Source organism: Falco biarmicus, chromosome 1, assembly GCF_023638135.1.
Source record: "Falco biarmicus isolate bFalBia1 chromosome 1, bFalBia1.pri, whole genome shotgun sequence".
Lineage (NCBI taxonomy): Eukaryota > Metazoa > Chordata > Aves > Falconiformes > Falconidae > Falco > Falco biarmicus.
In genome coordinates this window covers 112,028,241-112,053,933 of record NC_079288.1, presented here as the reverse complement: position 1 = coordinate 112,053,933, position 25,693 = coordinate 112,028,241, and the positions used below count along the sequence as shown (strand labels likewise).

At 43.1% G+C, this 25,693-nt stretch overlaps 1 protein-coding gene across 5 annotated transcripts in view; it reads right to left on the bottom strand.

Moving 5' to 3' along the window:
• The window catches only part of NR3C2 (nuclear receptor subfamily 3 group C member 2), a 214,325-nt gene that overhangs the window by 15,619 nt on the left and 173,013 nt on the right, over positions 1-25,693 (bottom strand). For all 5 annotated transcript variants that reach the window (XM_056361265.1, XM_056361273.1, XM_056361266.1 and 2 more), the window contains 3 exons: positions 22,825-23,163; positions 22,266-22,410; positions 2,095-2,225 (listed from right to left, as the gene is read on the bottom strand). In XM_056361265.1, the coding sequence (XP_056217240.1) occupies positions 2,095-2,225; positions 22,266-22,410; positions 22,825-23,163 (615 nt within the window). The remainder of the gene's footprint in view (positions 1-2,094; positions 2,226-22,265; positions 22,411-22,824; positions 23,164-25,693) is intronic.

The window sequence follows — 25,693 nt, the reverse complement described above, 5'->3', positions numbered from 1 at the left end:
TTCTAGATGCCAAATCTCTCAGTCAGCTGACAGATAGAAGAAACTGTGTGGAACAGATGTACAAATTCAGTTCAAGCTGAATGAATATAGAGACACCAATCAAGATGAGCAAAGCCATCAGAGCATACTGTGGCCCTTGCACAAAAGACATGGGATTACAGTTCCTTTAATATTTACAGGCCTGTATTCCTACATGCTACTTAAAGGCTGTCAGAGCCACTCTTTCTTCATCTACTGCTAGGTATTTTACTGTTCTGTCTGAAAATTATTATACCATCACCCCAGCCAGATTTTTAAGAAAGAAAGAAAGACCACAAATAAAGAGAACTCAAGCAAAACATGAAATTTTGGAGGTTTGCCCAGTGTTTCTGATTTTACTTATTAAATGCTGCAATGCTTTTGGCAAACTCCCAAAATCTATGGTCTGTGGAAAGCAAGAAAACAATTGAGTTGTAATGTGTGGTTTCTTCCACATGTAAATGGAGTGAAACTTCCTTGATGTGGTCATCATGAAAGTTTCAGAATAACTTGTACTCTGCACATCACACGATTCAATAAAAAAATTTAAGTGGAAACAAACCTGAAGTTTTCTGTCATAAGGTTGTATCAAAGCGCAATCATTCAAAACCAGGGCTGCCACCCTTCTACATGACACTTTCTGGGTTTTATCACTACCTTCATTTCCATTTCTCTCTCCTCTCTCCCTCTCCCATAAATACCCTGATTCTCCCCAAACAAACTATTTTTAGTAGGCTTTCTAGTGACCGTGGTGTGTGTTTCAAAGGGACCCGGCTAGCTGAAGTTAATCGGCCAGGCTGATCTCGCCTAACAGATTCTCACAATAAGTCATTAGTTAACACTCTCAAGAGGGCACAATAATAAATACCCAGTTTAAAGAAATTCTGCTGTGTTTTTAGAATGCCCTTCGGCTCTTTTTCTAAAGATTCTCCTCTTTAGGGCTGATTAAAAAATAGCAGCGCCAGATCTCCAATCCAGACACTCTCTCGAGAACCTTTTGGGAGCTAGACCCCACCCCAAGCACATCCATGTTAAGCACTACTAGCTGCTTCTGGAAAGACCATGAGTGACCACTTTCAAAAAAATCCCATTTACCCCCTGCGGGGCTACCCCAGAGCATAGCAGCTCTCCACAGTCCCAGTTTCACCAGCAGACCATGTCCCCAAGCCCTCGGGTGAGTGGGACCTAGTGGTCAGACCCTGTGGGCTGGGATACAAAGCGCTCCCCAACCGGTGCTGTCTCTCCCCATGCCAGGGAGCTGGAACAGCTTCAACGGGAGGGAAGGAGACCATCGAGGCCAAAAAACTTCCAGCCCCAGGAGTTTTCTGTTAACAGATGGGAGATGCTCTGTGCAGCACGAGCCCAGGCAGCCCCCGGCCCCAGCAGCCTCGGGTGTGCGTCCTGCTGCCGACAGCTTGCAAGCAAAAGCCAGAATAAACGCAGCAGCAATTGTACTGGAATGGGAGTTTTGCAGTCTTTTCAGTAAGATAACATCAAGAGATCTACTAATTACTGCACAGTGCTCTAACAAACACCAAGATGTAATTTTGTATCTTAAGAAAAATCAAAGCATGACCCTCGAGAGAAAAATAAAGCATGCTAAACTTTCAGAGACCTGTGAAAGGGCTTACCATTCTCAATTCACTTGGCATTGGAAAACCGCACATTTAGCAGTACAGGCAACGTACATCTTTTGATCCTGAAGGTGACATCAAGTCACCCAAACCTGTGGCTTTGAGTGCTGAGTGGGGATTTCTCCCCAGTCCCCACAACTGTTGTGCTTCCTTGGCACGCCTGGCCAACTCGAGGGGTTCCCGTAGAGAGGGGGGGGGCAAAGCCCCTTGTCCAGCCACTCCTGTCCTTCCAATGCCCATGACACATTCAAACTGCAAAGACACTTCCCGTGCAAATGAGGAGTGAGATCTGCAGATAAAACCTAAGACATAAAACCAGCCTTATTCCTGTGGCCTTGCTGGAAACAGTTTGGCTCTTTTGTCACATCAGTTAAAATCACTGCACCTCTTTGTGAACTGGAATATTTTCAAGTATTCCCATATAACCGTGAATCTAACTTACCTGTGCTTAACAGCAGCAAAACTTTCATTATAGTGTACTCCTCAAAGCTAAGCTGCAAGCGAACAAACTGCAGACTGATCTGGTGCATCCCCTGGCACAGTTCAAACATAGCAGACTGGCGCATCCGTTCCCTGCGAAGAGAAAGAAACAAAATCCAGAGGATAAATTCAGGAGAGCACCAACATGCATGGGGCAGCCCACACACGAGAAAAGCAAGGTGTGACCTGGAAACAGAACACTGATCGTGCAGAGGTCGTAAGACACGCTGCAGCTGCAAAGTTCAGGTTCAGTAAGGAAGCTGGGGACTTCAGAGATGAAGCTGGAGCCCTGCCTGGTCCCTGTGGCTCCTGGTCTGGCAGAAAAACTCACTGCCTGAGAGCTTTGGGGGACCTGGGCATCACCTTGCTCAACGCATACACCATCCTCAATGGATGGCTGAGTTCACTTCGCTATTGGCAGACCACAGGCAGCATTAACAACCACCCGCCCTAAAAGGAATAGAAACAAATGCAATCTGATTTTTATACACGGACAATGTTAATGAACTGGTAAAAATGTTTTAAATTGTGTTTGAATTGTCAGCATTTGTTCAGCTCTGCCCTGGACTGATGGCAATGAGCCTGCTGAAGGGGTCAGAACTGGTGCAATAGGGAACCTACACCCATTGCACGCATGTTTGAGATCATACGTCCCCCATCAGCTGATGTACAGGCAGAAACAAGTTTCAGAAGTGTCTGGTGCAAAGATGAGCTGGGGGAAAGGACAGCCAAGGAGGACTGAGAGCCTCACACCTGCAGCCTGCACCACGCTGCATGCCCTGGCCCCAGCCCAGCGGCCTCCAAGGCTGCCAGCAGCCATGGGCAACAGGAAAACCCATGGCAAAAAGCTCCGCTGCCCACTGCACACGGTCGAGTCCACAAGCCAGCAGGGCCCTGGGATCAGGGATTTCTGACATGCCAGCAGACATCTTGACTCTTCTCATCCTGAACAACACAGTCCCGAAAAAATACAGCTGGCAGGTTTGGAAAATGGGGAAGTGGGTTAACAAAAATAAAATAAAATAAAATGCATGACTTCATGTTACTGTGTTTATGTCTACAGAGGAGTCTGAAGTTAAGAAGCAATTGGGATGACCACTGCCTCAGCCAGCAGCACTCGGGCATCCTTCACAAGTAACCTCCATTTCAAAATCTCTGATCACTGCTTTTCCTGAAAATCCAACAGGTCTAGCTCCACAGATGAAAGTGTAGGAACAACAAAGAGAAATGATTTTCCAGTCACTGAAGTTCTTGTTAATATGCTACACTGGACTTCCCACAGGGAATTCTTAGTCTAACTGTTGCAATGCTGTCTTACTTATACACCAAAATATTCAGAAATTCTGTCTGTTTTTTCCAGAAATAATAATCTAATATTATGTGGGATAGAGGAGTATATAATAAAACTATCTCGTTCATTAATACAGATTTTTGCCTGTTACATCGTAAAATAATGATACATGACTTGTATCTAATTTACTCTTCTTTTTCTTTAAATATACTTTGAAATATTTAGCTTCAGATCCTATCTCTCTTCTTTGAGGCAATGCCAGGCTAAGCTATCCTGCACAAGTTTCAGGCAGCATTAGTTAGGATTTTGATATACTTCTAAAGCAGCTATCCCAAACCACGATAGCTACAGCATAGAGCCACTGAGAATTGCCCGTCTCGTTTTGAAACTATATGTGGGTATTTAGACAAGGCGCTATAATTGTTTCGCGACCGCTACTTTTTTTTTTAATTGCTCAACAATAATTGTCTATATTTCTTCAAACATTTTTTCACGTAATTGGGGAATTGGATGAAGTTCAGCTAATTATTTTAACCAAGCAACTGCCTTTTCAAATATACAAATTGGCTGGTGAAAGAGAAGAATCATACTGTGTGCAAACAAAGACTGACGTAATTTTCCTGGTGTTTTATTTCACTACCGCCAGAGCAGATTTTATTTTCCTCCTTAATACTAATAAAGCAGACTCCCCATTGTTATATGGGCTCTGCACTTTTCCCCCACTCCACCCTCTTCTCAAGACTAAGAACTTCCAGCTTTTTTTTTTTTTTTTTAATTTAATAGTGGTAGTAATGCCATGTTTGTTTATTTTTATTATGCATAATGGACTGCAGGGAAGAAAAGAAATAGAAGAAAACAGTTCTTGAATGCTTTTGGACAGTGACTGAAATACCACTCAGCCCTCTGTTTGAGAAGAGCAGCCTCTGCTGCTGGATGTACACCGGCCCGGTCGTGTGCTTCAGAGGACTCACAGATGCCACTTGCACACTCAACGCTGGTCATGTACTATGAACACACACAAAGTAACCCTGAGTAACTGGGATCAGGTGAGACAGAAAAGGACGTTCAGAATTAGAAGACGTCAGATACACGCAAACAGGCATTTCTGAAGCTGCTGTGCCCTGGAGTCCCACTCCAGCCCCGGGTCTGCCCAAGGCTGGTGGCCACCGTCCAGGGCTTGGGGCCAACCCAGCACCTTGGACCTCTCCTGGTGTCCGGACGTGCCCTTAGCATGGACGACTGAGTGTGCCAGGGATGGGGACTCCTTCCCATTTGGCCACTGCATGACTCACCTGACCCCCCTCTGGGGACATCACCCTAAACCAGCCCGAGCTCCTCCTGCCTGATGGGCTGCTATTGCCCAGAGGCTGAACAGCTGCAGGCACCTCTGAGCCGACCCAGAGCCAGCTGGGGAAAAAGACCCTGAAAGACTCCAGCGTGATCTCCCTCCCACTGCTCCTGCTCCCCTCCCTCTTCCCAAAATTACCAAATCCAGGTCTGGGACACAGATAACGGTGGTTCCTAACTGACCTTTGCCAGGAGGCTCAAAGGGATACGTACTGAAGTTGAAAGGCAAATGATTAATAAAAGACATTTGTATTTTTTAAAAAAACCCAACATTTTAAATATATCTCAGACTGCTAATGACTAGCAAGATTCAAAACAAAAACAGTCTATTATAATCAATTTTACTTTCGCAGGACACATCCTCAGAACACAAAGCAGCTGCCACCATCCCACCATCCCTGCCTGTGTCTGACCTCCACAGACGCGAGAAGTGGCAAACCTTTCATCCCATACCACAAGCCACACAGCAAATAAAACATTTTGAGGTTTTGTCTCAGGTTTCTTATGCTTTCACTAAACACTGTGGCAAAACACACTCTGTGACAGCTAACCTAGAAGCACCCTGACTCAAACCCCTTTTTTCTTTTTCTTTCACTTTTTGTGACATTTTCCTTTTCCTCTCTTATGTTTTTCTTTGATTTTTTTTGCTTTTATATGATTGCCTAAATAGAAGAATATTAGTAAATGTCAAGGGTTTTTTTTGTTGGATTTTTTCCCTGTCTTTTAAATATTTAATCTTTTCTCTACTTACAAATATTGATCTCTAGTTTACTCTCAAGGAAAACCTGATGGCATTCTTTGTAGTGAGATAAAACTGTACACAAAACTAGTCACCATGTAGTTTATTTAACATACAGCAAACCTGTTATTTCAAATCGGTCTCCCTCCTAAAAAATCAGTTCAGTTGATTTTTTACTTATTTACAAATTATTACTATCTACAAATCATGTTAGTTAATTCATGGCCGTATTTAATGTAAGATAAGCATTTTGTGGGACTTTACAGTATTCAACTTTGCATTTGATTTTTAACCCACACAGTGTAAAATAAGAGCGTACAGAGCTTTTGGAAAATTCATATGCTGACATTGCAGCTATCCCAACACCATGAGAGTAACGCCAAAATAAAGCAACAGAAATGGCTCATGCATTAAAAAAGATGGGGCACACAGAAATTAGGGCGTATCAAGGTAACATGAACAAAGTTATTTCTTCCTTACCAAATGTCTCATAAATAACATCAAGTCATCACAAATGCCATTACCACCATGGGGAAAAATTAAAACAAACTTCTATGTTGCCTTCCCTCCCTGCCTTTTGTTGGTTTTTTTTGTTGGTTCTTTTTTTAAGAGAAAGAAAAAAAACCAAAGGCAAAAACCAACCAACCCAAACCAGTTCTACTTTTGACACAGCATATAAACTTTTCAAGATGGAAAATAGAGCATGTGAAGATATGGAATGTATCTTTATGGGGACATTTAAGAATGTAAGTACATTTAAGTAATAAAAGGCGTGGAGCTAAAGCTCTGAATCCGCTGTGTGGATATGCATTCAAAAGTGGTGTCATTAGCTCAGTTTAGCTTAATCCTCCTTCATAATAATACGCTTTAAACTTTACACCTTAAGTTAATCCATCTTAAGTTCCCCGAGTGTCTCCTTACAGGCTTAATTTAATGCCCAGCTCACATTCTGCCTGACCTTTCCGCAGGCGCGACGCTGCGGGCAGGCAGGGCGGCCGCAGCAGCCCATTCCCCCAGCTCTACCCGGTTTCCATCTGCTCCTGCAAAACCTCTTTGGCCATGGGTACCTTGCGTTAACTGGTCACCGAGTTGCTCCCCACATCCCCAGTGCACCTGAACTGCTGCTCCTTTCCCCTCGTTTCCCCTGGGAGGAAGATGAGGTGGGTACCTCTGCTGGCAAAGCCCTCCAAGGCAGCTCACCTGCCTCGCTGGGAAGAGGAGTTTTGTTTCTGCTGTTGGGTTTCCTTCAATGAACCGCAGCAAACATGTTCCTAGTTGAGAGACTCCCTGCTGCTTTCCCTGAGTTCATCTTCTCTTTCTCCCCACTTGATCTGGGATCTCCCCCTAAGTCCATGCAATCTGTGTCCTCACCTCTCCCATCTCTGCTACCCTTATTCTCAAAGTGATTCCAGATCTCCTACCTTCCTTCCATGGGCACACTGCACAGAGACCAGCTCAGCCTGTTTCATCCTCCGCACCCACCCACGGAGAGCTGCATACACCGGTGGGAGAGTGGCAAACCAGCCCAGCTCCTCCTGCTCCCTGGAAGTAGTTGTTCTTTTACACAGGGACAAGCAACGAGGCAAATGGCTTGAGCACCCAGCCGAAACGGGACTGACATCCCAAATCACCGAGGGATGAGCCACCCAACTACAACAGAGATGCAGGATTTGAGCAGTCACATCTGTTTAAGACAAGGCATCCTAAATACTAAACCAGTCATATCTTTCATTAATACCCTTACATGACCTCCACAGAAACCAAACAGCCACAGCAAAAATTGTGAAACTACAGGCACGCTGTACAGAAACAACTTGTTATGAATAAGTAACTTATAATTTATGAAGTCATCATAAAGTCTAGTATCATACATCTCCTTCCCAAGGATGGAAACTGCAACTCAACTGACCGTAACAGAGGAGGAACCCATGCATCAAGGAATATTCACTCACAGGTGAAACTGGGCCCTAAACCAAGGCTGATATCGTGCTTTATTTACTTTCTCATGGATACTATTCAAATTCACAGCACAAGATGTCTTCCTAAACTAGACAGGGAAGCGAAGAAAGGGAAAGCTGTGGTGGGTGTTTTGAAGTTTTGTCAGTACCCAAGTGGCTTGCTGATAATCCCAGAAAAAACTGGGCAAAGGCATCCCCTTTCACAGCACCTCAGAGGAACAAACGTGCAGCTGACTTAGTCCCTTGGCCTCTGCAGCTCAGAAAAGATTCCGGAGAAGACCAAGCAACACTTGTAGCAAAAGTCTGATGTCAAAGATAATTCTTTGTGTGTCTTGATTTTATAGTTTTTTCCTCTATATGAACTGTTTCCAATTTTATAACCAAGAGATTTTCCTTTGCTAGACTAAAACCTGTATCCATTTGAAGCCTCTCCATCACTTAGTTATTTCAGGGAAATTCAGAAAGCACATTACACTTTGATAAAACCAAAACACAAACAAACAAAAAAATGCAACCCAAAAAGAAAACCTGCCGAAGGCCTGAAGGTCAAAACCTATTTGGAAGCCTCAGAAAGCAAGGTATACTTCCCACCATGCCAGAAGGGGTCAGTTTGAACCTGACAGAGAGGAGTGAAACATCATCAGATGCCTTCAGGCAAGCTGAGGACAAAGGGGAGGGAAAAGACCAGGAACACGGGATCACAAAGACCCTTGCTCATCTGCTCAAACCATCTAATCAAAAAAGCCCTTGGCCTGAATTACCTTACCTGCCTTTAGGAGGGGTTCACTTGCCTGGAAAAAAGTTTTGAGGTTCTTGGGGAAAGAAAAAAAACCACCCCCACAATTACTGTAACAACACTTTTTCTTGAGGGAGTATTCTACTTCAACAGCTCCATCATGAAGGACAGTGGGAACAGAATGATGCCACCTAGCACAAAACCAGACCTCTTCTTCCATGCAAAGGGGCAATCGCTGCACTACTTTGTGTGCAGCAGCACTGGGAAACACTGTGCATCATCCTGCTCAGTGGACCATACCCAGACACCTGTTTCCCATCTTGAAGCCATTATAAACACAACCAAAGTCAGCAGTACTGGAGCAGCATCATTAAGTTATTGCACTGATCAAAATCCAAGCCAAAATACATGCAGAATTCAGGCAAAATTCAATTATGACTTTTCATTCAGCACTTACTTCTTATTCAGCACTTTCTAATCTCTGCTCACTCTGCAAGCCACAGCAGAAAGAGACAAGAACATACTCCCTTCAACACACTGCCTTCAACTTGTAAAGCTTTACAGCTGTCTTCCAGGAAGGAAAAAAATACCTGTTGCCTTGTATCAGTGACAAATATGGGCACTCAATCTTGTTGAAATTAATGGCAGTTTTGTCACCAGTTTCTACTGGAGAGAAATATGGGTTGTGCCCATCTTCCCTTTAACTTGTCAGTAAGCCAGCAGAAATAAATACCCCATCTTTGGCTGCACCAGCGACGACCTCCTCCTGATAAGGCAGCAGATGCTCTCCATAAGCAGTAAGGGATAGAGAATTCAACTATTACCCTGCAGCTGGTTAAACTGCCATGGATAAACACAGGCTGGGAATCAGATGTTAGCCTAGATGAATTAGGGAAGTGTTAGCCTAGAGGTAGCATAAAGGTAGACGGCCACAGATGACCACCCTGCTGCATACACAAGCGATGGTGGATCCCAGCCAGGTTACAACATCACAGCCCCTGGCTGCCTGCTCTATCAAACTGCTGGAGAACACTGTCCTTGTACCAGGACCAGAAAAAAACCCAACCCAACCCAAAACCAAAGTGCCATTGCCTCAGCCCCCAGTGACTGTCTGACGACAGCGAGTCTTCAGCATACTCCTACATTCCCAGGCTGTTTGGGCTGATGCCACTGAAGTGCCTGATGCCTGTGTACAGGCTCCTTCACGCAGAAGCAGGCATGTCTCTTAAAGCAAAGCTTCAAGACCTGGCACCAAATGTCACCTCAGCTCCTGTTGCCCCCAAATCCCTCTGCCCTGTCCTACCTGACTTCAGCCACTACTGGCAGTCAGCACTTCTGCTCTACCTAGAAGGTGGAGAGTAAAAAACCCACCTGTGCCCTATTAATCTGACACAGCAGTAAGGTCTTGGCACTACTTTCTACTTTGAAAGTAAGGAGGTTTTATGGCAGATCCTCCTGCAGCATCAGCAGGAACTGGCTTGAAGGTCCTGGAGATGCCTCCTGCCACTGTGTTCCTACAGGAATCTGACATGCAACAGGAGAAAGCTGCTCCCTCCAAGAAAGCAGAGTATGCAAAAAAGATTTCCTGCTCTAGAAGTTGCTGAAAGAGAAGTACTTCAGTAATTACTTCCCCCCACCAGCCTTGCTACAAGAACATGCAAACCTCCTGTTACCAAAGTAAAACATTTAACCCCACAAACTTCCCTCCAGGTGACTGGGATGCTGCAGACTGATGGGTGCACAGCTGGGAGCACTGGCACTACAGCAATAACCTTGATAGAAGAAGTTGCCAAGCCCAGGACAAAACAGCAGTTGGACTGAGAACTACCAATGCTGAACACTGATAATCAAACAAAGAAGATCATTTCAAATTCAAATACATTTACAGACATAGCTGATATTTTGTGGGCTTTTGCCACCCAGGCATATAAAATTGGTGATTTTTACACTGAACTTAAAGAAGTCAGTTCTGAAAATTAGTTTTACGCCAAGAAAGTCCTCCCTGGTGATCCCAGAGAATACAATCCCAGGTAACTGATAGTAAGAAATTTAGAGCTGCTTTAATGTTTCAGCTAAGGGTCCTCCTGTTACATGGCTATTGACAAAGGAACTAGCAACAGCTCGTGGATAATGATTGCAAAGGAGAGTTTCAGCTCTCCATCAGTAACAGCGAACTTGTGCTAAAATCCAACTTAATAATCACCCAGTTACGTAACTGTAAAATCCCAAGCACATCAATAGCAAAAAACCCCCAAGTATCTGCTGAAATTAACAGTTAATTATGCAGTTAGTAGAATGCTGATACTAAATACTCTCTTTTGGTTTGCATTGGCATTCCAAAAGAGACAAATCACAGTTTAAATGAGAAAATATGTAATCATGCCTTTACTGAAATGCTTTTTCAATACCACATTCAATAATAAGTGATGATAATGTACACATGACAATAAATACTCTTCTGAAGCTCATCAGAGAAAGGTATCAACCACCAGAAAAGGTGGCCATTAGGTATCATTTCATACATTCACTATGCCAGGGCTCATTGTCACTTGCAGTGGTTCATCAGCAAAATTACTGCTATATTCCACATGCAGCAGCAATTCTCCTCTTGTGCCAACAATGCCTCAGAAATCAAGACTTTGCTCACGCTGTCATGCAAAGCCTGGCATTTTCTGGATGTCAGCTGAGGTTTGCCTTCCTCTCATACCAGTTTAGAAAAACTACTTCCTAATTTTTAGTTATATTTAACTCTATAGGGGAAGTAGCGAAAGGAAGCACCATGCATGTGAAAGGCATTTGGAGATTCCACCAAACAGCAGATCAAAGCAGCACCACGTTCAGACAGACACTTGAAAGGAAAAAACCTCCTTCTCTATCCTAGCCCTTCCTGCCAAGGAACTTGGAGAAGTGAAAAGACACCCTCCCAAAATGCTTGTGGATGTCCCACAGACATGCTGAGCCAATACTAAGAGAGCATAATTGTGCCAAGTTAAATGTATAATCACTGGGCAAGTCTTCATGCTAAAGTCATAAAAACTAACAGTCAAACCCTTTCAAACACATCACAAACTGGAAACGTCCCAGACCATCCACTGGGCCAACAGATGATCAAGATGAAAAAGAAACATCAGGCCACAGCAGAAAAGTTATCTTTGCATCAGTGTTCTCCATAAAAGGAGTCCAGGAAGGCTCTGCATCGGTCTCCCTTTTCAGTAAGCAACTGTAAGAACTAGCTTCAGATTAAAGTGTGAGTGGAAGAGGGCTTAGAAAGACGGGGGGGGCGGGGCGGGGGGGACGGGACGACGACGGATGGAGATGGACAATCCACGAAAAAACAGTAAAATGAATAGTAATAAATCACCAAGACCAGATGGCATTCATCCACGAGCTGTAAAGTAACTTAAATATGGAACTGCTGAACTACTAACTATACTGTTCAGCTTACTGGTTACATTGCCCTTATAAAAGGCATGGAAGGTGACAAACGTGACTGATTTCTCAAAGTGGGTCTGGGAATGGGGAGGGAGCACTCAAGAGACCAGAAGCTAGTAAGTCTCATTTCTGACCAAAACAATTGAAAGAGGAGCATTAACAGATAAATATACTATAAGGGAAGAAAGCCAGCGTAGCTTTTGCAGACAGAGGTCGTGTTTCATGAATCTGTAAGCGTTCTGACGAGAGCACAAGGATGTTCTGGTTGATAGAGGCAACGTCTGTACGATGGAAACACTTCGCACGTGCCCGGTCTACCTGCATCCCATGGCCATATGGGGTGAGACCTAAGCAAACACCAGCCCTCTCCTCCTCCTCCCCTCTGCCCTGGTTTCCCCACCAAGGAAACTGGGGCACTCAGCTTGGGTACGGGCTCTAATACGTCTGTCGGTGTGCCAGCATGGGTAATTACTGGTCTAGGACCTCCTCCACACTGAGCTTTGCATCAGGAGGTATGTGGGGATGCAATCATGGCAAAGTTCGGTTTTCAAGCTATTAAAAAGATCTCCTGAAAGTTCTTAAAGAGAGCTTAGGGAGGAGGAGGGCTCTTCATGGATTATTAGCAGCTTAAAAATAGGAGACCAAGGGCAATAATAAATGGACATCTCTCAGAAGTAATGGAGGTTAGCAGGGAAGTCTCACAGAGCTCTGCACTTGGGCTTGGGCTGAAAACTGTACTCATACATCATCCAAAAAAAAAAATCAGACCTATGGAAGTGACAGAGCTTGCTGATGACTCCAGACAATGAAATCCAGGGCTGCCTGTGAAGAGCTTCTGAAAAACCTCGCAGTACTGTGTGACTGGCTGACAAAATGGAAGGTGAAAATCACTAATTGCAAGACAATGCAGACAGTATAATCATCTTCAACCCTACATACAAAATAACTGACTCTAAATTAACAAATATCACACAACAAAGAGACTTAAGTGTAACTTGGAACACATTTTGGAGACTTCTGTCTTTCGAACATGCTCACTCATTGTCTGCTAATGGTCTAAAAAAGCAAAGTGAGACAAGATGAGTCAAGAGCAAACCAGAAATTGTTATTTTGCTACTGCATAAATCCACTGTGCTCTGAACATGGCGTGTCAGTCCAGTCTCCTCCCAGAATTTTTAGAAGAGGCTAACAAAAGCACTGAGGGAGGGCATGAGGATGGCCATGGGTGGCAAACAACTGATACACAAGGGGAGATTAAATCCACTAGCTGATTCTTCAGCTGATAGAAGAAACTTTGGGACTTGATAGAGATCTGTAAGTGATAAATGGCATCCACAGGATGAAAAGGAATATATCCACTATTACTACAAACACAAGAATGAAGTGGCACTCCATTAAATTATCAGCTATCTGCTTTAGAAACATCTCCAACAAACAAATATGCATAATTAAATTGCAGAAGCGACTGCCACAGAACATTTTAGATGTCAAGATTATAAATGTGTTGGAAAAGGTATTAGGCAAATTCACAGAAGAAAGATACAGAAGGGTTATTAAGCAGAACTGTCTGAATGCAATCTCCCGTTCAGAAAGCACCTAAATCACTGACTGCTGGAACAGGCAAATGAAAAAGTATCATTTTACCCTTGTCCTGATCTCTTGCTTTCTTTTCAACTGGCCAGTTTTAAAGGATGAAAAACTGTGCTAGACGGAGCTTTCTCCTGAAAAGTGTTCACATTCTTACAGATCTCCTAAAAACTACTTTATCTCCTCTTTTCCTGTACAGTTTCAGTTTCAACTAAAACACCCTAGAAATTAAAGAAGTGTTTTCAAAGGCATTAAAAGGCAAAGCCTTTAGAAATTTATGCAAAGAAGTCAAATCTATTGCTTTGCCCGACCACTGACCTGTTTACAAAAATGCAAAGTAAGACTTGGAAAATCTAGTGGAAGCATATTATATTTATTACGTACAGGTATGACAGTAATTCTTCAAAATTTCCTTCTGTGCCTGCACTGTTTTAGGGTTGGTATCTAACAGAATCCTTCCATATACTTTTCTAGATGGGAACTGAGCTGCACTTTATGAAAAAGTAAATAACAGTAACAATGTATCTTAGAAATTTACTGATAAAGACATCCACTTCTCATTGCGCTGACAGTTTAGATTGTATGCATGCAGTACTCCCCTACAAAATAATATATGTAAGCTAAAATCAAGCAGGGAGGAATATCAAGGAGTGCCTGCTGACCTTTTAACAAGATCAGTGACCACACACTTGATTTATTAGCAAAGAACGAACCCCAACAACTCCTATCAACAATCATTGTGGCAATACCAAGATGAAAATGTACCTAAATTTAGACACTACAGGATTAACAGATTGAAAAAGAAACCAAACGGTTAACGGGCATCATCCTGAAAAATGTAAATGGGGAAAAAGTAATCTTGTGAACAATAAAAGAAGTTACTTACTGGCTTTACAGATGATCTAAGTAATCATCCTCCCGCCCCGAGGTATATAAGGTTAAAAAAAAATAAATCTGCTGTTCTTAAAGATTCAGCTTATTTTATCACGTTTATCTTCCTGCTGTTACCATAGAAATCAGAATACCAGGAAGACTTACAGGCTTCAGCACCAAAAGGGCACAGAGTCAGATGTATCCTTGCACTGGCTTATGCACCAAATCCTAATGGCCCCAGCTTCTACAAGTATGAGAGGATATTAGGAACGTAATGCAAAGACAACGAACATGGTATTTACTAATAAAATACACATAATCAATAAATGCAGATTTTAAATAAAATCTTAGCTATTCAACTGAGCTATGTCTTGATTAATTTTATTTTACAACTTTCCTCAATGTTACAAAATCCTCTGTCCATTCACATCCCATGACATTATTAGCACAGAAACATCACAGAAATCCCCATGTACTGAAGCTGTTTCCCCCGCCTCTCTCTACCTCGTTTGCTCTACATCAACTTTCTCATTTGAAAAATGCATTCTCTATTTTTCCTCTATTGCTAATATCAACCTCTGACTGCTTTTACCTTTTGTAACTTCACGCTTGGGGCAACTGCCAATGACACAGCATGAAAGATCCTGTCAATACTACATTTTTATTTCACTGAAATTTGTCTTCCACTTTAAAGGAAGGATTTATATTACTTTGCAGTTATCTTTGTTAATTTGTTAAACTACATTACATACATAGTATTATTGGGTAACTTAAAAATATCTGCAGTTGATGATTGAATTTTATAATGAAAAAGCCATCCATACTGCACTACAAACTAGAAAAGTGGCCAGTAGTGTCATAATTGCCCCAAATGGCAATAATGAAAGGACAGCCACTTCTTAGTTCAAAATCCATAGCCTGAAGCTTTGCCTTATTAGTCAAAGGCATCAACCAATATGTCAATTGGTATATTCTGCTCTTAATGTTTTCTCCATAATATTCAGTAAACTGCAGCCTCCACTGAAATCTTTTTACTTTAAAGACTGAGCTGTATATGAAGTAATACAGTAACTTCAGAGATGGAAAAAAGACGTTGCCAATTGAAACACTTGAGAAGACTGGCCCTAGTTTTACATTAGGTTTTTCAAGTTCACTTTAATAATTCTGGGTACCTCACACAATATATAGTGCTGTTTTTATCAGGCAAACTCTCAAGTCTTTGACTAGAGTAAAAATCTCTGTAAAAAACCAATGACAGAAGAAAGTACAACGGCCAAGAAATTCAGAACCTGCACATTTATGTACCTATGATTTATTCTTTATGCTGCAGATGCTGCCAGGAGGATCTGGGGAACTACAGGCTGGTCAGTCTGACCTCAATGCCAGGGAAGGTTACAGAGCAGATCATCCCGAGCACCATCACACGGCAAGTACAGGACAACCAGGTGATCAGGCCCAGCCAGGTGTTTATGAAAGACAGGTTCTGCTTGACTAACCTGATCTCTTTCTATGACAAGGTGACCTGCTTAGTGGATGAGGGAAAGGCTGTGGATGTTGCCTACCTAGACTAAAGCCTTTGACACCATCTCCCACAGCATCTCCTGGGGAAACCGGCTGCTCGCGGCCTGTACATGTGTGCTCCGGGCTGGGTAAAAGGCTGGCTGGCTGGCCGAGCCCAAAGGGGGGTGGGGAATGGAGCCACATCCAGCTGGCGGCCGGGCACACGTGGTGTTCCCCAGGGCTCAGTGCTGGGGCCGGGCCTGGTTCGTGTGATCTGGGTCTGTGATCTGGGCGAGGGGATCGAGTGCACCCTCAGCGAGTCTGCAGCCAACACCCGGCTGGGCAGGGGTGCTGATCTGCTGGAGGGCAGGAGGCTCTGCAGAGGGGTCTGGGCAGGCTGGATCCATGGGCCCAGGCCACTTGGATGAGGTTCCACAAGGCCGAGTGCCGGGTCCTGCCCTGGGGTCACACCGGCCCCACGCAGCGCTCCAGGCCGGGGCAGAGCGGCTGGGAAGTGCCTGGGGGGAAAGGGCCTGGGGGTGCTGGTGGGCAGCCGGCTGGGCATGAGCCAGCACCGTGCCCAGGTGGCCAGGAGGGCCAGCAGCATCCCGGCTTGTGTCAGCAACAGCGTGGCCAGCGGGACCAGGGCAGTGACCGTCCCCCTGCACGGGGCACGGGTGAGGCCGCCCCTGGAATCCTGTGTTCAGGTTTGGGCCCCTCGCTGCAGGAGGGACACTGAGGGGCTGGAGCGTGTCCAGAGACGGGCAGCGGGGCTGGGGAAGGGGCTGGGGCACAAGTGCTGTGAGGGGCAGCTGAGGGAGCCGGGGTGTTTAGCCTGGAGAAAAGGAGCCTGGGGGGGCTTATCGCTCTCTGCGACTGCCTGACAGGAGGCTGTAGGCGGGTGGGGGTCGGTCGCTTCTCCCAGATAACAAGTGACAGGACAAGAAGAAACAGCCTCAAGCTTCACCAGAGGAGGTTGAGATTGGATATTGGACAAAATTTCTTCACCAAAAGGGTTGTCAAACATTGGAACAGGCTGCCCAGGGATGCAGTTGAGTCACCGCCCCTGGAGGTATTTAAAAGGCACTTAGGGACATGGTTTAGTGGTGGACTTGGCAGTGCTCGGTTAACAGTTGGACCTGATGATCTTAAAGGTCTTTTCCAGCCTAAATGATTCTATGGTTCTATGACAAACCAAGAAAAATCAACGAGGCAAGGAAATACACAGCATGTTAATCATTTGGTGCATCCACAAAATACTGTTGAAATACTGATGCTCTACTTTAATGTAATAAAGTTTCTCAACATGGTCTCTCAGCATTACTGAACGCTTTCAGTATCCCACATCATTGCTATTTTACAGCTAGGTAAGTCTGGAACGGTAAATAATTTGGATAATTTTCCTAAAAATAGTACACAATTTTGAAATTTGAGTCTCTTCATAAGTCCCCAAGGATTTAGAAGTCTACACAGGGACCATGTAAAACCTAAAATTAAAAGAAAAATTTAGATCTGCAGGGGAACCCCAGCATCAGGGTGTCCCTTTGGTTTCTTTACACCAGCAGAAACCAACATGTGCCAAAAAGGCTTGACTTAATATTTGCCAGCAATGCCATCAGCTGGGGGTTTGCCCTATGGAGAGATGAAAAACTACCATCCCTCATCCTTAAAGGAAGGGATGGATAAGTAGGACAGACTGTCGTGAGGGATGCAGTTTCTGGCCTCCAGCTGGGAGGAAGATATGTGCTGGGCGTACAAGCCATGGCCCTGAAAGACAGACCATGTCCCACCACTCCCGCTGGTTTCCCATGTCAGGGGAGCAAGGATCCCTGTCTGCACCATGTCTTGGCTCCTGCCGGGTTTCTGTTGGCAATGCTGCACTCATAAATGCTTTCTATCCCTTCCTGAGTCTCTGAAAGGTTGCCAGCTGATGCCCTCAATTGTATGGGTGGAAGCAGATACCTGGGAAGTTGCCACCACTAGCCAGCAGGGCAGCAACTGCCTGAGCCTGTTGCAGAAATGTGAGCAAGGAGCATTCCTTGCCTTCCTCTGGGACTTAGGCATCTGACTTCTGCACTGCAAACACAAACTCCCACTATTGAAAGATTCAGATTATCACATTTCTCCTAGGTCCTAAACTGCCACGTCACCTCTTATAAAAAATGGGGACTCTTCCTTCTAAAGGACACAGCCAGACAGAAAGTCATTTTGGCTATTAGTTCAATGATTCATTCACCTAGTAAAGGAGAGACCAAGGGAATTTGTAACTAACTTCCCTACCTTCCAGGACCACATCTTAAAAATCAAGTTTTAGGCTATTCCCTGTAGCAAACAGCTCATTTTGCACAGTTTCAGACAGAATCCCTGAAAATAAGCTGGCATTAGAGAACACTGTATTTTGCTACTTCCCTTGCTTTGTTCTTGCACCCATTCCAAGCAGCACCACTCAGTCTCCTGCTTTCAACTGTGTATAATTTTACCAATTTAATGCTCTGGACTTACATTGTCCATACATATGCCTGCCTCAGGTTGAATTAGATTAGAAAATTTCAGCTAAAGTCTTTGGTGAAGTCTTAAGAGAAATTTTCTCTCTTCCTCAAGTTAAATAACAGCCATTTTTTTTTCTGTGGGGTTTCTGTTACTTTGCAGTAGGAACCTGAAATGTCTCAGAGCCTACGTCTTGAATCAGGGATAGTCTTTTGCCATGTTTTAAGAAAATCTTCCCTGTTAATATGTCTCTTGTTCTCCCAAATCCCTAGATCCATTCAAGGTAAGGCTTCCTTGCCAGCAACAAATGAAGCAAAAATCCAACAGTCTCTCACTACATAATCCTGTATCATCCCAACAATTCATCCAACCTGATCGATACAAAAAGGAAGGAATCACACTGGAAAAATATTATGGGATAACAATAACTTTAAGGTTTGGTTATGGATACAGTCTTCAAAGCACGTACCCAAACAGCTCAAACTATGATTTCACAAACCACCTCAATTTTGGAGTTTTCCAACTTCTCGGATTTGAGGTTGCAGCCTTAAGAACATTATTGCAACATCTTTTCAGTGTTATTACATATGCAACAGTCATCCTTTAAAAGTGTTTACCTGCAACAGGAATTATGTGGTGTCACATACAAGACGGTCTTTTAAAAGATTTACTGTGGATTAAAACTAAAGCAATATATACAGAGTACTAGTTTTGATTACAACCACTACGCTACAGAAGAAATGGATTAAAAAAATCCACACATACAGTAACTTACACAAACACAATATAAAATACACTGGTCTATTTTATGTCTCTTTTCAGGCTGTTTTCAGGTATTTCTGTAACCGGCTGGGCAGCCATTTTCTTATCCACCAGTTCATATCTTCACATTTACTTAAGCCAAATTAAAGCAATGGAATATATGCATGATCCATAAAGACAAACAGTACACTTAATTAGATACGTAGCATGAATAAATGAAGGCGAACAAATATTTCCAGCCTTCCATAAGCCTAACAGGAAATCAAACCACGTATTAGTAGGGAGGCATTTCACACTGTATTTATACAATCAAAGGTACATTTAACAGCTATTAACAACAGAGACCCTCATTTGTTATTCACCTTGTTTACAGGCCTTCAGAATAAGAAAGAAAACAAGATCATGTATCATGGCCTTCCAGAAACATAACAACTTCCTTTTATTCACAGCAGTTAAGAGTAAACGGAAAATTCATTTAATGTAAAACAAAGCAAGAAAATTTTGCTAATGCCAACCTCTACTTTCACTATTTTAAAACTATTCGTTGAAGAAAATGCTGAACCCTCTGGGCACCAGGGTCCTTCCTCATTACTTCTTACAGAGAGATGGGAAATGACCTCTCCAGAAACAATATAAAGAAATATCAAGAAAATCTTGGACAGGTGGTAACAGGAACATAACTCTCTCAAGCCAGCAGAAGGAAAAGTCATTTTAAAGCACCTCCCTAAGACCTGCATGTCTTAGGACTCCATATTTAGGACTAATACATGTTCTAAAATGCCAAGGGTAGTAAAACACTCCAAAAGTTGCACCTAGTGAAGCTTAGGGAGGTCTGATAAACCGCATGGCACAGAAATGAAGGCCCATGTTTATAACTACACACCACATTTCCAAGTCCATGGTACTCAGAAAGTAAAGGTAAGACTAGCCTTCAGTAATTCCAGATCAATAATTCAAAGGAATGTATTTTCAAAAGCAGGGATATAAACTGTTTTGTGCTTATCTGAATGCTTTCTACACTGAACGGTACTGGCTGACTTGTAGAATTCCAGTAATTCACCTCTGACCTTACGTCAAAATTGGGAAAAGCACTGCATCTTTTGAACTTGGAATCACAAAATAATGTAGCTTTGGAGGGACCTCTGGAGGTCTTAAGTCACCCCCCCCCTGCTCGCAGCAGGGGTGATGTCAAAGTTGAAGCAGGCTGCTCGGGCTTTGCCTAGTCAAGGCTTGGACACCTTCAGAGACTCCAGGGTCTCTCTGGGTACATGCTCTGCTATTTCACCATCTCCTCATGACATTTCTTCTCCTGATCCCCAGGAGGCAGTTTGTTGTTCCAGAATTGTGATTGCAGCCTCTCATCCTCCCACTGCGCATCTCCATTAACAGTCTGACTCCACCTTTTCTGCAACTCATCAGGAAACTGAAGGCTGCAGTTAAATCCCCTCTGCACCCAGCACGGTATTCCCCTGCCTGCACAAGCCCAGCTCCCTTGCTGTCCCAGAGAGTCCCTGACCACCTTAGACAACCTCTACAGGGCTCTCTGCAGTTTCTCAAAAAATTTCCTGTGCTGAGGAGCCCAAAACTCAGACTTCAAATGTAGTCTCACAACTACCACCCTGGGCGGGAATGTGAGAAACTGGGAACAAATGTCTCCCACGATTCCAATCGAGTGTGAAACACAAGCGAAGTGAGAAACCCCCTTTCATTCCAGAGATGTGTCCATCACTGTTCTGAAATAAGCACTGAACTCCTACCCATTTACCTCCAAGGAAATTGCTTGCTTTGATTAGCTACTTCAAAAGCCCCTGTTCCGCATCTCACAGCTCAACACAGCTTGTATTAATTCATTTTTCTTCTCTTTAGAAACACCTGCCTTCTGCTACCTTTGATAGCTCTACAATGAGTACATTGTTAAATATGTAGATGACCAGACCCCCATATTACTTACGTATTTGATTTTGTATGTTATTATTTCGTACTCCATGACACTGCACTCCTTTTCCCAACCAGATTCCAGCTCAACCTCAGTATAATTCTGCAGGCACCTACCTTCAAGGCTTGCAGCATAAAACTCACAAAATGATCTCAACTTCTGGAAGCTGCTTCTAGCTACTGTATCAAGAATGCTAGCAATGCACATACACTTTTATTTGCAAGTGGGATTGATTTCCCGGTCCAATAAATTTTGACCCCTCGACTGACTTTCTTCAGATGAGGGGAAGCTGCTTCTCTGTTTGAGCTTTTAGTCTGCATTTCCCCAGGAGAACTAAACTCTTCAAAGTTCACATTTTCACTTAGCTTTAGCTACAGATACTTTTTCTGTGATGATCCTCTGATGTCCAAGTCACAGTGGAGGTGCTTTTGACAAGAAAATGGCTGACACTACATTTTCAACCAGTGTATCACCAATTCCTCCTCTTAGGTAAAAAAAACCCACCCACCACCCACCCCACCCCCCCTCCAAACCAAACAATTCTACTTTGATATTGCTCACTGCTTTGGAACCAATCTCATATGCATTAATTATTTAGGAATTCCTAAATCAAAGAAAGACTATTAAGATGGACAGTGAAAAAGCGTCTTCTCCAAGAAAAACATTTCAGAATGCTTCAGGAGACTAAGTGGTTATTTTTTGTTCATTCTTTTCCTGTTTTTGTTTTTCTTCAAGAGCATCCATATCCTATTGATTATGTCTCATTTTTTACCTCTAGAAAAAACACACTAAACCTTCTGGGACAAGCATATCATGTGACCCCAGCTTGACTACCTGTGTATTTGCTTAAATTTTGACTTTACTGTCTCAGAATAAACACTAGGCAAATGGAACAGAAATTAAATTACACTCATCAAAAGCAAAGCACTAAAACACAAACTTAAAATATGAAGGAACACACATATTCAGAAGAAATAGTTCCTTGGTTGATCCTTCTTTTCATCTGAATGCATCATAAAAGAAGTTATGTTTCATTACTGAAAAAACATTTTGGCTTCTTTCATGGTTGCAAAGAAGGGTAATTAAGACTGTCAAGAAAACACATTGAACAGCTGTATATTGTTCACAAAGGCACCATTATATGACTGCTCTGAAAAAAATTGGCAATTTAAACATTCACATTTCCTAGAAGTTGGGTATTTTTCCCAGCTCCAGTAGATACCAAAAAATGTTTTTTTCTATAAGTCTTGGTCAAGTATTAGCCAAATTTCAAACCAGCAGAATGGTCCTAGTTTGAGAACACATCCACATACATAAGGAGAAGTGGATGGCACTACCAAAGCCTCGCCAATTGAAAACAAGAATTTAAGCTACTTTTTAAGCTGGAATTAGCTGAAATTTTCTTAGACTGCAGGTATGCCTAAAAACCAAAGACACAGTAATCCTTCCAGCCTGAACTGAAAAGGACCATTAAGGAATACTTACTCATCGAAGATCAGGTCTGGAGCAAAATAGAGGAACTGACTGTTTGTATGTTTGTATGATCTCCAACTCAAGGCAAACGATGACAGACACATCCATGAATACTGAATTAAAGTGATTTGGTCCTCGAGAGGCAAGTTTCTAAATCCTAGAGATCAAACCAGAAAATAATGATGAACTACACTGTGCTCTACAAGGGTTGGCCAAACCAGTGCTGAATATATTGCTCATTATTTTTCTAGTATTAATGAACAACGCTCCCACAAAGTATATTTCTGAAAACACAAACCCATAATTTTTCATTCCAGTGACAAAACATGTTTTCTTCTAAAGAGGCTATTATTCAGAATCAAAGCTTTTAAAATATTGATCACACACATACGAAACAAACATTACATAAATCAAAAAAGCCAATGATCTTCTCTCAGATGTTCATCTCACACTCCCCTGTGAAGGTTTTCAACACGGCCCACAGATTAAACATGCAATTTGTCAAGCAAATAGTTCATTAAGCTAAAATAAAGAGTGAGGAGAAATTTCACCAAATGCCTTGTGGTCGTACCTGGAAGTATCTTTGCCCACTTCACCACCTGAATCATCTGCTTGCCGGCCAAGCGGTTTAAGGTGGAAAGCAGGTACTCTGCTGTGTCTGGCTTCGAACTGTCATACCCTGCATACACAATCTCCGGTTCAATGCTTTCAAGGATCTTAACAGGAGAGGGTGTAAGTGCTGGTGAGATAGCAGACATGTGAGGGACAAGTGCTGTGTTTACAGAGGGCTCAGTCATGGGCGCGATGTACGTCGTCCCTTCCTCGGGGCTCTGGGGTGGTGGCTGCTGTCGCTGCTGTGGCTGCTCCTCGTGCATCCCTTTCAATTTCCCCAACTTTTTGGACTTCCGGGCTGTGAAGATGAGCAGCACAAGAACTGAGTTAGTACAGAAAGCCAGTGTAACCCTGGCTTTACAGAAAACGGAAGCAGAAATATCATCTCAAACTTCTCAAGTGAAATAGATGCAGGACCTTAAGAAATACCCCATTGCCTGCAGCGTCATTACTCTGCAAAGAGGACCAGAAGACACATATAAGCTTATACTTATTGCTCTACTGGCTATTTTTGTGAGTGACACAATGTCCAGTATCTGTCTCCATACAGACCTGCGTAAAACATCCTAGTTACTGTGGTTGGTGCCGATTAAACATTTTAGAATTTTGTAGTTTTGTAGCTTAAATGAATCATTTATCACCTACAAGCCTGCAATTCACATTCTCCATTTCATTTGGTGACCAAAAGAAATCTCCCTGGCAATGCCTAAATTAGCACACCCGGAGCCCTCCTAAGCTTTTGCATCCTACTACCCACCCTGGCTGCGACTCAGCTTGAAGAAATACAGTCAATCAATTTTGAACAGCCTAAGCTAGTCAAATCCCTTTGCTTTTGCCGCTTTGATACTTCCCATAAGAGTTGTGTCCCCTTCTCTTGAGTAGTTCTGAGAAGTAACACTAAAATATTTACCCAGTTAAAGAAAAAAATACCAAGTCTTGTGTAACACCTTTCTCACTACTATCAACATTTCTCTTATTATCTGCCTTCCCTTTTCTTTTTTTCTTCAGTGCTACCCTCCCTCCTTTTCTTTACTAAGTTACTTAGAGGACAGCAACGCTAGTGCGCCTCCACTCTGCAGAGATGCCAGCCATTCTCTGTGGGCTGTCTTCCCAACTTTGCCATGTGAAGCACAGATATGGAAGCAGGCACAAACCCCTGCTCACACCCCAGCAAAATGATCTCATACTGTGAGGAAAGAATGGGAAATAAAAAGCAAGATAATTAAGTTACAAAAACACACATAAGAAAGCCAAACCAAAAGCCCGTCACCCCACTTTTAGTGACAGGAAAACCTAACTAAAATAATCTTTAAAATCAGTAAATAATGAACTAATTTATATGTTTGCAGCTCTTTCAGAGTAACTTCTCTCAGATATAGTCTTTCTTATCTAGCTGTACACAGCTAAAATCCTTGTCTTGAATTTTATTCTCCTGTTTCATGATTATTGCAACATCCCTTTTACCGGCATCAGTAATTATGAGTCTGTCTCTCTCCTACTTAGAATACTACTGCAAACACCATTCTTAGTCCGTGTCCTGTCCCAAGTCTATCTCCTCAAGGTTTTTCCCCTGTCATCAATTACCCACCCCATGCCCCGCCCCCCCCCCCCCCAACCTTTCCTTAAATATAGTGCCTTTTCTGCAGTTTCAGGATCCTTTCTGGCCCATCTCGATCTCAGCCCTCTTCTCTTCTCCATTATTGCAACATTCATTTCCACTGTAGCTCAGCACGCCATGCCACTGCCTCCTGGGAAGTTTTCAACACGTGCTCTATGTGCTGTTTCCCACTCCTCCTACCATGGGTGCAGAAAACTCCCCACAAAGATCCACAGAACTACCTCATTACTCTTCTAAAAACTCCTTAAACCACACGTTTTAAGAAAACCCTCCTCAACGGCAGAGCTGCTGCTGCCCTGAGACCGCTGCTGACGATAGCAGCCATTAGTGTTTTACTGCTTCCTTGAAAGTGGGGCTGCCTGCCCAGAGCCGGCGGCTGCGCCTGAGCTCAGTGCCTGTGAGGCAGGATACTGACACCCAGGGTCCAGGACAATGCACGCCCAAGCGCAACAATAGCCTGTTGTTTTCAACACTTCCTTGCTGGGACAGTACCTTGAACTCTGAGGAGCTGGCTCATCCCAAGATCCAAAAGAAAAGCTTATTTGTTAGGGTAAACATGGGACATTGCTATAGAAAACAGGGATGTTACCGTTCAGACGCAAGATCTTAAAGGCGCCAAGCCAAACAGCTGCACCTTGACTATCATCTTCCAAACCTGAATACAACTCATTACTACTGCCACACGGATCGCACCAAGCCATTAAGCGCAAAATCCAAACACCAGTTTGGTGGTGTTTCCATCACACAATGAAAGGAGGATCTTCCTGGCTGATTCTAGCATTAACGTCACTCAGGAGATCTACAAACAACTTCAGAGATCCTTCTGTAATTTGCACCACTTTTCTTTCGGAGAGCTGGAAAGCATTTCATTAATTCACCTGCAGCATGTATGTCTGCTTTCAACAATTACTTAATTTCTCTGTGCCTGCAAACATCAGAACAAGTCAGGTGGGTTGATTTTTTTAGTAAAAGGGTTAGATATTCAAATAAAAATGTGCCAGATCTAATAAAATTTAGTTTCAAGTTCTACTGTTCAACTATCCACATATACTTAAAAACTTCCTAATTACCTGAAGTATTAGCACAGATTACACAGGGAAACACCGGAATCGCTGTGATTTGAGGTTATAAGGAAAACACAAGACAAGTATCTGTCAGGAAAGGTTTCACCGCAGCTGATTCTGTCTCAAGAGACAGGACAGACTAGAAG